The 13,025-nt window shown below is 41.8% G+C and overlaps 1 protein-coding gene across 5 annotated transcripts in view; it reads right to left on the bottom strand.

Moving 5' to 3' along the window:
• cbfa2t3 (CBFA2/RUNX1 partner transcriptional co-repressor 3) overlaps positions 1–8,205 on the bottom strand; it is a 47,123-nt gene extending 38,918 nt beyond the window's left edge. For all 5 annotated transcript variants that reach the window (XM_061814967.1, XM_061814968.1, XM_061814969.1 and 2 more), the window contains exon 1: positions 7,519–8,205. In XM_061814967.1, the coding sequence (XP_061670951.1) occupies positions 7,519–7,705 (187 nt within the window). In that variant the 5' untranslated portion in view covers positions 7,706–8,205. The remainder of the gene's footprint in view (positions 1–7,518) is intronic.
• Positions 8,206–13,025: the final 4,820 nt, after the last annotated feature.

The raw sequence follows: 13,025 nt of genomic DNA, 5'->3' as shown, positions 1-13,025 counted from the left end.
GCATGGAAGGTTCCCCTGCTTAAACCAGCACATGTCAAGGCCCGTCTTAAGTTTGCCAATGACCATTTGGATGATACAGTCAGCAGTCATGGGAGAAAGTTTTGTGGTCAGATGAGAACAAAATTGAACTTTTTGGTCATAATTCCACTCACTGTGGAAGGAGGAAGATGAATGACTTCCATCCCAGATACACCATCCCTACTGTGAAGCATGGGGGTGGTAGGATCATTCTTTGGGGGTGTTTCTCTGCACATGGGACAGGACGACTGCACTGTATAAGGAGAGGATGACCACGCCCATGTATTGTGATATTTTGGGGAACAACCTCTTTCGCTCAGTCAGAGCATTGAAGATGCGTCGTGGTTGGGTCTTTCAACATGACAATGACCCGAAGCACACAGCCAGGAAAACCAAGGACTGGCTCCGTAAGAAGCATATCAAAGTTCTGACATGGCATAGCCAGTCTCGAGACCTCAACCCTATAGAATATCTTTGGAGGGACCTGAAACTGTGTTTCTCAGCAACAGCCCAGAAACCTGTCTGATCTAGAGAAGATCGCTGTGGAGGAGTGGGCCAAAATCCCTCCTGCAGTGTGTGCAAACCTTGCGAACAACTACAGGAAAAGGCTACTATACCAAATATTTAACATTGGTTTTCTCAGGTATTCAAATAAATATTTACAACTGTATCACACAAATAAAACGTTTAAAAAAAAATCATACATTGTGATTTTTGGATTTTTCCTTTTTAGATTATTTCTCTCACAGTGGACATGCACCTACGCTGAAAATTTCAGACCCCTCCATGATTTCTAAGTGGGAGAACTTGCAATATAGCAGGGTGTTCAAATACTTATTTTCTTCACTGTATCACATTTCAATATGCATAACTATTGCAAATGTCTGAAAGGGAACTGGTTGGTCCTCAACTTCATGTATGAAACACTATATCTGGAATCTATTCTTATCTTTGCATGCAGCGCACATCTCTCTGAATCTAATCTATAATTAATGAATGTTCTGAACAACAAAATGTGAAAGATTGCAAAACAAATCCAACCAAATCCAAACTTTCCCCTGTTGACAAAACCGCCACTGAGTTTGGAGGAAGCAGGCTAGACGTGGTTTTGATCATTTTGTGAACCGCCGTAACCTTAGCGCATTTACAAGTGGGACATCTGCACTGTAATGGGCGTCACCACAGCAATCAATCCTGTCCAATCGTGGCAGGTTCTGTCATCCCCTTTAAGAGTTCCGCAATAGTCTCATATGGAAATGTTTTTATATGCAGAAGAGGATTCAGTCATCTACGTGACTGCAGCATTGTCACCGCTCAACCGAGGACGACTTAAATATGTCAATGGAGTGATATCGGCAATGCCTCAGTGGGTTTGACGTCTTCTGTTCACATATTTAGGAATGAAAGACTTGTACGTCTGACAGGTCAGAGGACACCCCGTTGTTGCATTGGAGCACTTGTCTTGACTCAGGCGGGTCTGCCATGTTACAAAAAATGCTGGTGAGCCATCCGCTTGCACAAAAATCAAGATGCACTCCAGCACACACTGCACAATCAAGGAAAATACTGTAGAGCCAAAGGTAAGAAGTATCCACCAGAAATTTGAAAAGAAAAAAGAACATTCCAGTCAAAACAGTTCTACTGGTAAAAGCAAAAAAAAAAACAAACAATTGAATTAAAAAAAAAAAAAACGAGCAGCCATTTTGTAAAGGTCACATCACATGTGCAGCTTAGACATGTCGGTTTTGAATATTTGTAATTGTAGTACAAATGTATGAAGGCAAAAACCAATGGTAATTGGAAAAGGATACTGCAAAAATGAAACAAAATGTTCTCTAAAAGACTTCCACCTTTCAGCATTTGTTTTCCACGGCATTTTCAGATGGACATTATTTGGATTGATGAATATTGAACTGAGATCTTGGGCAGTACAGTGTGGTCTCAGGCGATAAATTGCTAAACATGATGTCATCTATGATGTCAATTTACTTATAACGCCAAGGTTTCATGCCTATGACATATTGTTGACAAATGTTTTGTCTGATTCAGAAATGTATAACATCAGGGGAGTTGCCATATTTATTGCTTTTTTTTACATTATTAATCAGTGGGGTAAGTTGAAGGTTACCAGAAATGCAGTGATTCTCAAGTTGTGGTACAAGTACCACTAGTTGTACACGGGCTATACAGTATCTCGTGGTATGAGAAAGACTCACTGAATAAAATCAAATTAAAGTTTACAATATTGAAAAAATGAAATTCAATCCAACAGAATGAACCTTGTAACTAAGCAACACCTCATTTAAACTTTCAACTTGCTTTTGCGACATCAGAACAACTCTCGAGCCCTTCCAAAACATTAGCGAAGACCTCAAATCACCTCAAGTCATTGTTGACATCAACATTTGTCTGAAAGTCTTTTTTTTAAAAATAATTATTTTTATTTTAACCCAAACTATTTAAACCTGTCACTCAAAAGAGCTTGTGGGTCATCCGCACGACGAATGTGCAGCCTTCGAAACAAAAAGCATTGATGAATGTGGTGGAAAACAAGGCGCTGATTTCTTCAAAGAGAGTCTTTATAACTCATATTTACAGTTGAAATCCTTCTTGATTCAGATTATTAACTCATGGAATAATAAATCCCGCTCGCAGTTAGTCCCCGTGGATAAACTACTGTAATCATTCCTAGGGTTTCACTGCCTCAGAAATTCCTTTTGTTTTGTTTCAATTCAAAGGATGGAGTCTAACTTCATATTTTAATCACTGAGATTTTTGAATACTGACTGACTCATCGACTTTGGTACCATAGATAGGGAGAATTGTGCCATTCGTTTATGTTATTGTCCTGTTGTTACACCATTTCACACCTCTTCCCAATGTATTCTTACTATTTTATGAATGGTTACATGCAAGTTAATGTGTATGTGTTTCTACAAAAGTGCCATTGTAAAACCTTTTGTAGAGTGTGAGTGAAATCTTTATTTGAGCGTTAAAGCAGTTTTACAATTTTTTTAAGGATTGTCAGGAGAAAATCTGAAAAGTAATTGGAGAAAATTCTCTCAGAATTGAGTATCGTGACGGTATTCTTTACTTGCCAGCAGTCAACACATTTGTCTTTCCCAGTGAGTCAACTTTCGAATTGTATTGACTTGTCCATAAATAACTGAATGGCTTTGGTCCAAGAACCTTATCAGATCACAGTATCAACTGTGTAGACCACTTCAGCTACGTAATCCACATTCGAGATTATTGCATCCCAGTGTTGTAAAAAAAGGTAGATCAGTGGTCGTCAAACTTCTTTTTGCCGGACCCCCCTTTTTGGAGATGAAATTTTCAGTACACCAGATGAGCACCCCACCACACCCCCCGCGCCCAGCAAACCTTGTTCCTTGGGAATCAACAAAAACATGAATATTATAATGAAAAGTTTTTATAATAGTTGAAGGTTTCTTAGCACCCCCCCCCCACCTGTCACGATGAGGGCGCACCCTCCAGTTTGAAAACCACTGAGCGAGATGGTCAAAGACCTGCTAAAAATCCATGTTAATGACCCCAGATTTCTTCATTTTCTTTTTTATTGATGCCTTTTGCTCTTTTCTTGCCCATTTACTCTTCCAAGTATGTCTCGCCCCAAGTCAGCTGGGCTCAGCTCCAACAGTCCCATGACCCGAGTGAGGATAAGTGGAATGGAAAATGGATGGATGGATGGAAGAAATTTGGGTTGCCTTTGGGTATTAGAAGTGTCAATAGTTTTCTTTCCTTGAATTGTTGACCTGAGCAGTGAAATTATTTTTTCCCCACACATTTCTCACACTCATAAGTCACCGTTGACAAAGCACAAAGAAACAAGAAGCAGTTATGAAGAAAAAAAGAGAGTCAAGATGTGAGATTTTTGACCTTACATACTGTATTAATGTTGTGTTTGTGTGGAATGTGTGGATGAGCAACAGATGCACAAACTGTCAAATTAGGAAGTGACACCCGATTTAATCAAGTGTTGACTCAAGGGTCACATTGTCAGCTTGTTCACTGAGGGAAACTGACAACATAGTCTCAGTTTCCAGCTGAATACTCTCCTATACAGCCATGAGCGTCAGTCACCTGCAATTACATTCTTCATTAATTGCTTGTTTTCTGATAAGTCAGTAATTTTTGACTAACAATTTCTAAATGTATTTTGACAATTTAAAAGAACAAATTCACAGACACGTGTCTGTAAGATATCATGTAGTTTTACATCGCTGCAAACTCAAACCACAATGCTAAATGTATCGGACCTACTAAATAATCGATCTGTAGTTGTATGCTTTCAGGTGAGGTGTTCAGTCCTCCCTGTGCGTGCATGAGGATGCGTGCACACGTGTGTGTGTGTGTGTGTGTGTGTGTGTGCGTGTGTGCATACGCTCAGACAGTTGGTGGTGCTGGCACAGGAGATAGTGAGTGGGGGAGATGAGGCAGTGTATCAACTTGTGAACATCTGTTCCTCACACAAACCACAAAGCTGCTGCGGAGAAAATAGAGAGGAGAACTACTCTCTCTTCTGCCCACCTTTCTTCACACACACACACACACACACACACACACACACACACACACACACACACACACACACACACACAACACACACACACACACACCACACACACACACTCACGCATGCGCACACACCCACATGCACACATTGTCACCACCTTGTCTCTCCTCAACCCACATGCAACCCCCTCACTTCTCATCCATTCCTTGTTAAATTCAGCTTCTGTCCTTGATGCAGCAATATCATTTTTTTCTCAAGTATCTCCAGTGCAATATTATGTCTTCTTGTGTCACATGCGTTCATTCATCTGGCTATGGTGAAAGCTATTGTGTTTTGACATAACTTTGGAAGATGAACCAATAGTCAAAAGGGTGAAATAAAGGTTAATATTGCTCAATTGTTGTGCAAAGGGATGGTCCAGTAATTGGTATTGGGACGATTTCAAGGTTTCAGGTGCTGGCGAAGGCTGCCAATACTAGCCACCAATACTTCAGGTAGAAAAAAAATCTGACATCGAATAAGTCCTCCTCATTAGTATTTCTTGCTATACTGAAGCGGTTTAACGCGTTCGTGAGTCAACGTGTGTCAGAAAGTACTTTTTATTTATCTTTTGTAGTGTTTGTTAAAACTTTATGTTTCAAAAGTACCAGTGGTATCGGTGGTCTTTATCAGTAGTATCAGTACTCAATAGTGAATACTCGTACTGGTATCAGTCTGAAAAAAAAAATGTTGATGGAGCATTTTCCTAAAATCAGTACTGATAACAAAATCACTCCAATGAACTACAGTTTTTGCAGTTTAATTTTTGAGACACAATATTAATAATCTGTTTAAAAAAACCACTGGTCTGAAAACCAGAGAGGACTTTTTAGTGAAAAGGATCACTGGAGTTTGTGTTTGTGTAGTACATAAGAGTTTCTTTATAGCGATGATGGATGATTAGCACAAGCACAGGATCTTGAGGTTTTTGATAAAGTTGACAAGAGGTGATCCTTTATTTAGTTTGTCTCCTTTTCTTCCACTCATCGTCTTTGGCATTGCCTTCCTTTCTCTATTTGGACCGGCTGGGAGGCTGCGCTAGTGCTGGGTGGCAGTTCCTTATTGTGGAGAGACAGTGTGTGTGTATGTGTACGTGTGTATGTGTGTGTGTGTGTGTGTGTGTGTGTATGTGTGTGTGTGTCAGTATGCTGTTTGCGGCTGATAAGGCCCAGGGAGAAGAGCCAGCGTGCCGACATATTCTTACCACCGTGGTTATCGGCCGTCGCAGCTGTGCCTGAGCTCGGCGACATCTGCTCCCTCACAGGAAGCCTATGCTGCAGCTCATAACGCCTCACACTGACACACACGTTGGCGCGCGCACACACCATACACACAAACACACACACATGAACGCACGCGCACACATGCATCAAACACACCCAAACACACCCACAGAGTTACAGGTAGACCTCCTTGAGACAATGAAGTGTATTTACAACTCACACTGACACATTTTGATTTCTTCAGTGTGTGTGCTTGTGGGTGTGCGTGTGTGTGCGTGCGGTTCTCATGCGAGATGACTGGATTGGAGCAGTGACACCATAGTTCTACTGGGTTTTTATCACTGAATTACAGAGGGGATGCTTATGACTAAGCCTAATTATAGAGGCCTTATCGGTGCCATGTTCACAAAGCTCATTACCGCCAAGAAATGGCAAGCGCTGCAGGTAATTCACTACACTGAGTATTAGTCCTCTATCTGGCTTACAGTTTCAACATATTCAGTCTATATAAAATTAGGATTTTCATATTTGAATCTTATTCCTCCTCGCTGCTCTCAAACCCTTTGCTGATTTAAGTGAAGGCTATTTTTTTTTACTTCCCTTTTGCCTCATTTGGAAGTCTTTCATATCTATACATTTTTTTATTTTGGGGTTCCAAAATGTACACGTTATGTTTCTCAGTCTGTGCAGCCTTTTCACCTTAACTACTTACTTAGTTGGCACCAAACCCCACATCTTGCCCCCCTCCCACCCCACTAAATATGCACAGTATGATTGAGGTTCACCTTGAGGTATCAATTTGTTAAACAATCGGAGATTGCACGAACCCCCATCGTGTTCTTCATTCCACCCATGATATCCACCTGACTGTATCCATTTTGTATCGCTTTTCATCGTGAGGATCACAGGTGAGCTGGAGCCTATCTCAGCTGACTTTAGGCAAGAGATGGGGTACACCCTGGATTGGTCGCCAGCCAAATAATAGCGCTCATACTGTACAAATAACAATTTACATTCACATTAAAACCTATGGTCAATTCAACGAACCTAACAAGAATGCTTTGAGAAAGTGAGAAGGAGCCAACAAACCCACAGAAAACCCACAGGAGTGCATAACACGACATACTACAGTATATACTGTACATAGTGTATGTTGGTTTGGGGATGCCCAGAGCAGGAACTCCGCACATGCACACAAAGCTGCCCAACAATTTTCTTTCATTTTCCTTTCCAACCCAGGACTTAACTTAGCTCTCATGATTTCGTTAAGCATAATGACGCTATACATAACGGATGGCAGTATGCTCTCGGCAAGAAACGATTCCACCATAGTTTGACTCTGATTCTGTGGCTTTGTCACACAACACTGTGAAAACTCAAGGTGCAATTATGTAGTTTTCCCAGAGAGAGAATTATTGCTTACGTGCACATAGAAAAGTTGATCACGGTTGAGCAGCAAACTTATGAAAGTGAATTTAATGGCAAAGTTTGTTGTTCCAGCCAACTTCAACACATACCGTAAATACCAGAGCCCCTCACAAAACAAATAAACGTCACATTGCCCTTTTAGTATGCAGCATTAAATCACCACAAACTATCCATCCATCACTCTCACTTAATGAGCAGATCTGACAGCAGAGAGAACCTCCATCACTCATCACGGCAACACACTGCCTGACCTTCTGAAAAATGTTCTCCTACCTTCAATAGATCTGTGTTGGCAACTGGGTGCCAGCTTTGGATCGAGGCCTCTGTGATGGTGCATGTGTCGACTGTCGTTCGCCCTCAGCTCTCTGTGGCTGACCAGCGTTACTGTGGGGACGCGTGCCGGGGGTCCACCTCTCTGATTCGCTTTCTTCTTGTGATCCAGATGAACTTCAGCAGACATTTTTCCCAAATGATTTTCCTCACTGGAAGGATCGGAACCTTCAACTTGGTCCACCCACTATAAAAAGGAAACTTTTTGGCCAGTCAAAGTTTCAAGTGGTGAGGACAAATATAATAAACTGAAAAAAGGAAGCACTCCATAAGGCCTTATGATTTACAGCACTGTTGACTATAACTTCTTTTTTTCACAATGGGAATGTTTGGCATGTATCTTCTAATAAATGTCCATCTTTTTACAGAATAAATCACTGAATTATACCTTGCAGGCATACAGAGGTAACGTTCCGAAACGGGAAAAAACAAAATTCTATCCTCATTATCCTTTCATGTCTTTGCCAATTTGTTTCCTGGCAGTATTATTCCTTGTCTCCTTTGATATTTCTCTTTGAATTCATCCTTAAGATGTTAGCTTTGATGTTGGAGACCCATCCCGTCTTTAAGCAATAGTCTCTTTGAGATGAGCTTACTATGTTTCTCCTGGTCCGTCCATGTCCTGTTCACTTCATCCTGTTCCCTCGAGTTCCTCGGCAGTAACACAACACAGTGTGTATATGTGTGCGTCAGCGGCAGGTCAGTTAGTGTCACGGCTCTATCGGAGGGGCTGTGCTCTCGTGTGAACCCTCCTCCCGCTCTCCCCGACTCTGCTGCTCAAACGAGAAGTGTGGATTTGTGTGTCACACTGAGTGCGTTGCAGTAGCTGAACCCATGGAAAGGTCGGGCAGCTTTGTCGTCTTCAGTGACAACGGCAGGCAGGAGGACCTGAACCTCCATCTGCAATTCCTCTGCAGGAACCAGCTGTGACTGCAACCAGCAGCGTCTTCTTCCCTTTTTTCTATGTTGCCCTCTTTCAATCGGCCTCATTTAAGCCTCTGCACCCTTTCTACACCTGAAATGATACTTTAACTTTTGGACTTTTCTTCCAGACACCCACAGTGTTGCATGCAGAAGAGAGGACAAGACAAACCACAGAAATTTGATCGTTGGCACAGCCGATAGAATATATACTGATGTACATATACTTGTGGTTGTCTTGGGCTTTTGCGGCTTACATACTCTTAACAATCAAGCAAAACATTTAGCATTTGATACATATTTACCATTAGTGTACCCTGGGCAAGCTTAAGTGAGCCCCTTACAAAATAGCTGTTTGAGTTGGGGTTTTTTTCTCCTCCTTTTTATCAGCTCGCCGTCTTGTGTGTCCAGTACCGATACGGGATGGGGGTTTGAAGTCAGCCGGGGAGTTTTTGATATTCCTAGGTATTATCAGAGAAGTACAGGCGACACCAATATGTGAAGTAGAATGTGAACTGTAACACCTGAGACTTTTTGCCCACTCCACATTGAATGCCATATTGCCATCACTTCAAGGTCATCATACATTTAATTATCTCAATTGCCAAGGAGAAATCGCTGCATGAAAGTGGACTTTGGCGATGGAAAGGTCACACTTGGGCGAGTTCTGTCGGAAAGTAACAGCCGAAGAAATATCTCTAAATACAGCGTGAAAGACGCTGAGGTCTAATGTGAAGGCTCAGTAATGGTGTAGCTATCAGTTTTCCAACCGCTGACCTCTTAGGACTCATTAACCCTCAACGCCTCAGTCGCACACACACACACACAACCACCCACACACACACATTGCAGGAAGCTTCTGTTGGAGCAAGTTGTGTGTTGATGAGAGAAGTGAGAGGGGATGTGAGCACATGATGTGCCAAATGCCTGCTTGAAACCAGATGGCCATCAGCAGAGAGGAAGTGAGAGGAAAGCGGTGTGTGTGGTGAAAGAGAGAGAGAGAAAGAGAGAGAGGGAGAGAGAGAGCGAGGGCTTACTCAGAGACATGTGGAATTTCCCCCAGTTACTCGTGTGCATGCATTTATTATGGTAGCTCACTTTAAGTCAATCAATAATTGACCAACAGATGCTAAATCAAAATTCAAGCGTTCTGGATCCAAATTACAAGCCAACCTTTATGTAGTCAACTACAATTAAAATGACCACACATGGCACATCAGACTGGTCAGGACATCTGCCTCACAGTTCTGAGGACGGTGGCTCAAATCCGGGCCCTGCTTCTGTGGCGTTTGCATGTTCTCGTGCCTGGGAAGGTATTCTCCAGGCACTCCAGTTTCCTCCCACATGCCAAAAACATGTGTGGTAGGTTGATTGAAGACTCTTAATTGCCCGTAGATGTGAATGTGAGTGGTTGTTTATATGTGATCTGTGATTGGCTGGCGACGAGAGTGTACCACCCCCCTCGGCCGAAGATAGCTGGGTTAGGCTCCAGTACAGGATAAGCGGTACTAAAAATGTATGGATGGATGACCATGTACCCATCTCAACATACATACAACATAAGATACAATAAAGTTAATAAAATATTGCCAGTAGTTGTGAAAATTAATACATTACATATAGTATTTTTGGTTGATTTCTTGTGTGTCTCCAATTTATGCAATTAGTTTATGATGTAATACCTTGTCCATCATCTGAAAGCCATGATGGAGAAACCAGGGAAATATAGATGACAATTACTGTAAATGTGACCTTTATGATCCCATTTACACTAAACTGCATTTCATATTAACAAAGTTCTACTTTGTAATTTTGCCTTTTATGTCCCTCAGCCCCCTGATGTGAACATGCAACCAATTTTTGTATGTGTCACGCCTATTATGGGAGCCTTTGCCCTTTTTCGTCCTCTCCTTTCCCCTGATGTTGCCAAGTATAAACTCAGTTTTGTGTGTGTGTGTGTGGGGGGGGGGGGGTGTATAGTAATTGTGCCATAATCACTGGCGGACAGCTCTGACTCTGGCAGGTACTATCAGAGTGGCGACCCAGTGATGCCTTCTCCCCTCAGATAAGGTCAGAGGGGGGTGGCATGATGGAGGACGGGTGGAAGCAGGAGCGAGGGCGCCAAGGAGGGAGAATAGGGCAGAGGGGGGCACAGCGTGCATTGCAGATGAGCGGCTCGGCTCGCCTTATCTCCCCCCGGCGGCTGCTGCTGGAGGCTTCCAGATGCGACGTGCTGAAGCGGCAGTGTCACAGCGATCCCTCTATCAGCGGCGCGCAGGCACCCATTGCCAAATACAACCACGGCAGGAGGAAACACCATTAGCTCTTTTACAACTACATTGCTGAGGAGATGCTCAATAATCTGCTGCTTTTGTTTTGGTACACCTACATGGTTGAAGTTTTGAATCGGTTCTGCTGTTATTTTCTTTGGTAGCCAGAATTGAAACGATACGGCTGTTGTGTCGGGGTGATTTCCGTGACATTGATTGACCCTATTCTGAGTGTCTTCTTCTCCACAAAGGTCAGAGGAAAAGTTCCTCCAGCAGGTTGCTTTTGATCAAGTATGCCACTATAAAGCATGAGCAAGAAACTGGCTTAGGCCGTGGACACTTGGCTGTGAGAAGCAGAAATACAGTGAAGAAAATAAGTATTTGAACACCCTGCTATATTACAAGTTCTCACACTTAGAAATCATGGAGGGTTCTGAAATTTTCATCGTAGGTGCACGTCCACTGTGAGAGAATAAATCGTTAAAAAATCATACATTGTGATTTCTGTATTTTTCTTTTTAGATTATCTCTCTCACTGTGGACACGCACCTATGATGAAAATCATTTTTAAGTGGGAGAACTTGCAATATAGCACGGTGTTCAAATACTTATTTTCTTCACCGTACATGGCGAAGGGTCTTAATACATTTGCTGGCAGTAACTGCATGACTTTTTAATTCTGCAATTGTCCCTGAGGCCCTTAGCCCAGCACTACACTCGACTCCGTTGTAGAACAGTTTTACATCCATCCATCCATTTTCTGCTGCACGACCTCAGGTGGGGCCTATCCCAGCTGACTGGTATGTTCTGGAAAGTTCACCTGTCAATGTCAGGCCCCATAAGGTAGCCAAAAACTTATCCACACTCACATCTACACTTTTCACTTTTCAATTAGCCTTACATGCATGTTATTTTTTGAATGTTCAAGGAAGCTTGAAGATATATGCTGTCCAATCACTACCAGGACATAAAATGTTCTGTCTACATTTTATGCCATGGGAGTAAAAGTCGAATCTTTGCCAGTTTGAAGAGATCAATGACTCTCTGCCATCATTTAATTTAGAAATGCAATTACATTTGAAGAAGCGCTTTTAACTTAATGAAGTCAATTTGAAATCACGAGGCTGAATGTACTGATGTCAAGTGCAGTCAGCTGTGTTACTGGATTCTACAAACATTTAACGCTTTATTTGTAGAGATTTTTGCAATGTTCAACAACTTCACACATATCAAAGACATCCAGTCTCTTGCTAATGCGTGAGTTTTTCCTCATTATAAGCACTTGCAGTAATTTATTATTCACTGAGCAATACAAAAATGTAACTCTTATCCAAATAAACTATCGTCCTTTTGTAGAAATTCAGATTTCTAGTTTTTAAATTATAGTAATAAAATGAATTACTGAACAAATTAAATCAAACAGTCTCCAGTGTAACGGTGAAACAATACCAGTTTCATTGTAAAAAAAAAAATACTATGTGGGAAGTTCTCCCAATGTAAGGATGCCCAACCTGATGTATTTTATTATATAATGTCACAAACCAATAAACAGCATATTAGTATCCTTGTGGTACAAACAAATAATAAAAAAAAAAACACAGCAAACAAGTCAGAGAGGACTTGTTCACCTTTCTCTCTCTCTATGGTGTTTTTAGAATACACACCTGTTTGGCACAGACTGCTTCAGAAAACCTCCAGATCCTAACAGAACTCTAAAAGTTAAACCGTCCCCATCTGTCACTGTGGAGCTGTACCCAGATGCACATTGAACGCCTCCTCTTTCTTATCCTTTCTCACAGCAGACTTGGCACTCATTCAAAAACTGTCAAAGCGCACCTGCTAAATTAAGCCTGTTCTCATACTTAAACACATGCAGACACAGAGGCAAGTTCAGGAATACACAGTGTTTACACACATGATCACGCGCAGATTAAGACAATACGGTGCCGTATATGCTTTACTGTGAAATTAATCTATCTCTAGCCAATGTCCATGTTTTGCACATCATGGGAGAAACCACACCTTGGGGTTTTGGGGGATTCCTCTCACTAATGGCTTTCCACACTGCATCATTCCTCATTTGTTGTTAGACAAGGAAGCTCAATTTGCTTTTTTTTTTTTTTCCAACCACCGCTGCATCATTTCAGGTGGGCAAGAAGTCTAAGTAAAGTGAGCCGAGTCCATTTTTTTCAAAGGTGCTCAAATTTCAATATTCTATTCTTACTGCCCTACAACCAAATGTGATCTTTTTTACACCCA

This window comes from Syngnathoides biaculeatus, chromosome 3, assembly GCF_019802595.1.
Source record: "Syngnathoides biaculeatus isolate LvHL_M chromosome 3, ASM1980259v1, whole genome shotgun sequence".
Lineage (NCBI taxonomy): Eukaryota > Metazoa > Chordata > Actinopteri > Syngnathiformes > Syngnathidae > Syngnathoides > Syngnathoides biaculeatus.
The sequence above is the reverse complement of the archived record's forward strand: the minus strand, read 5'-3'. Positions and strand labels throughout refer to the sequence as shown.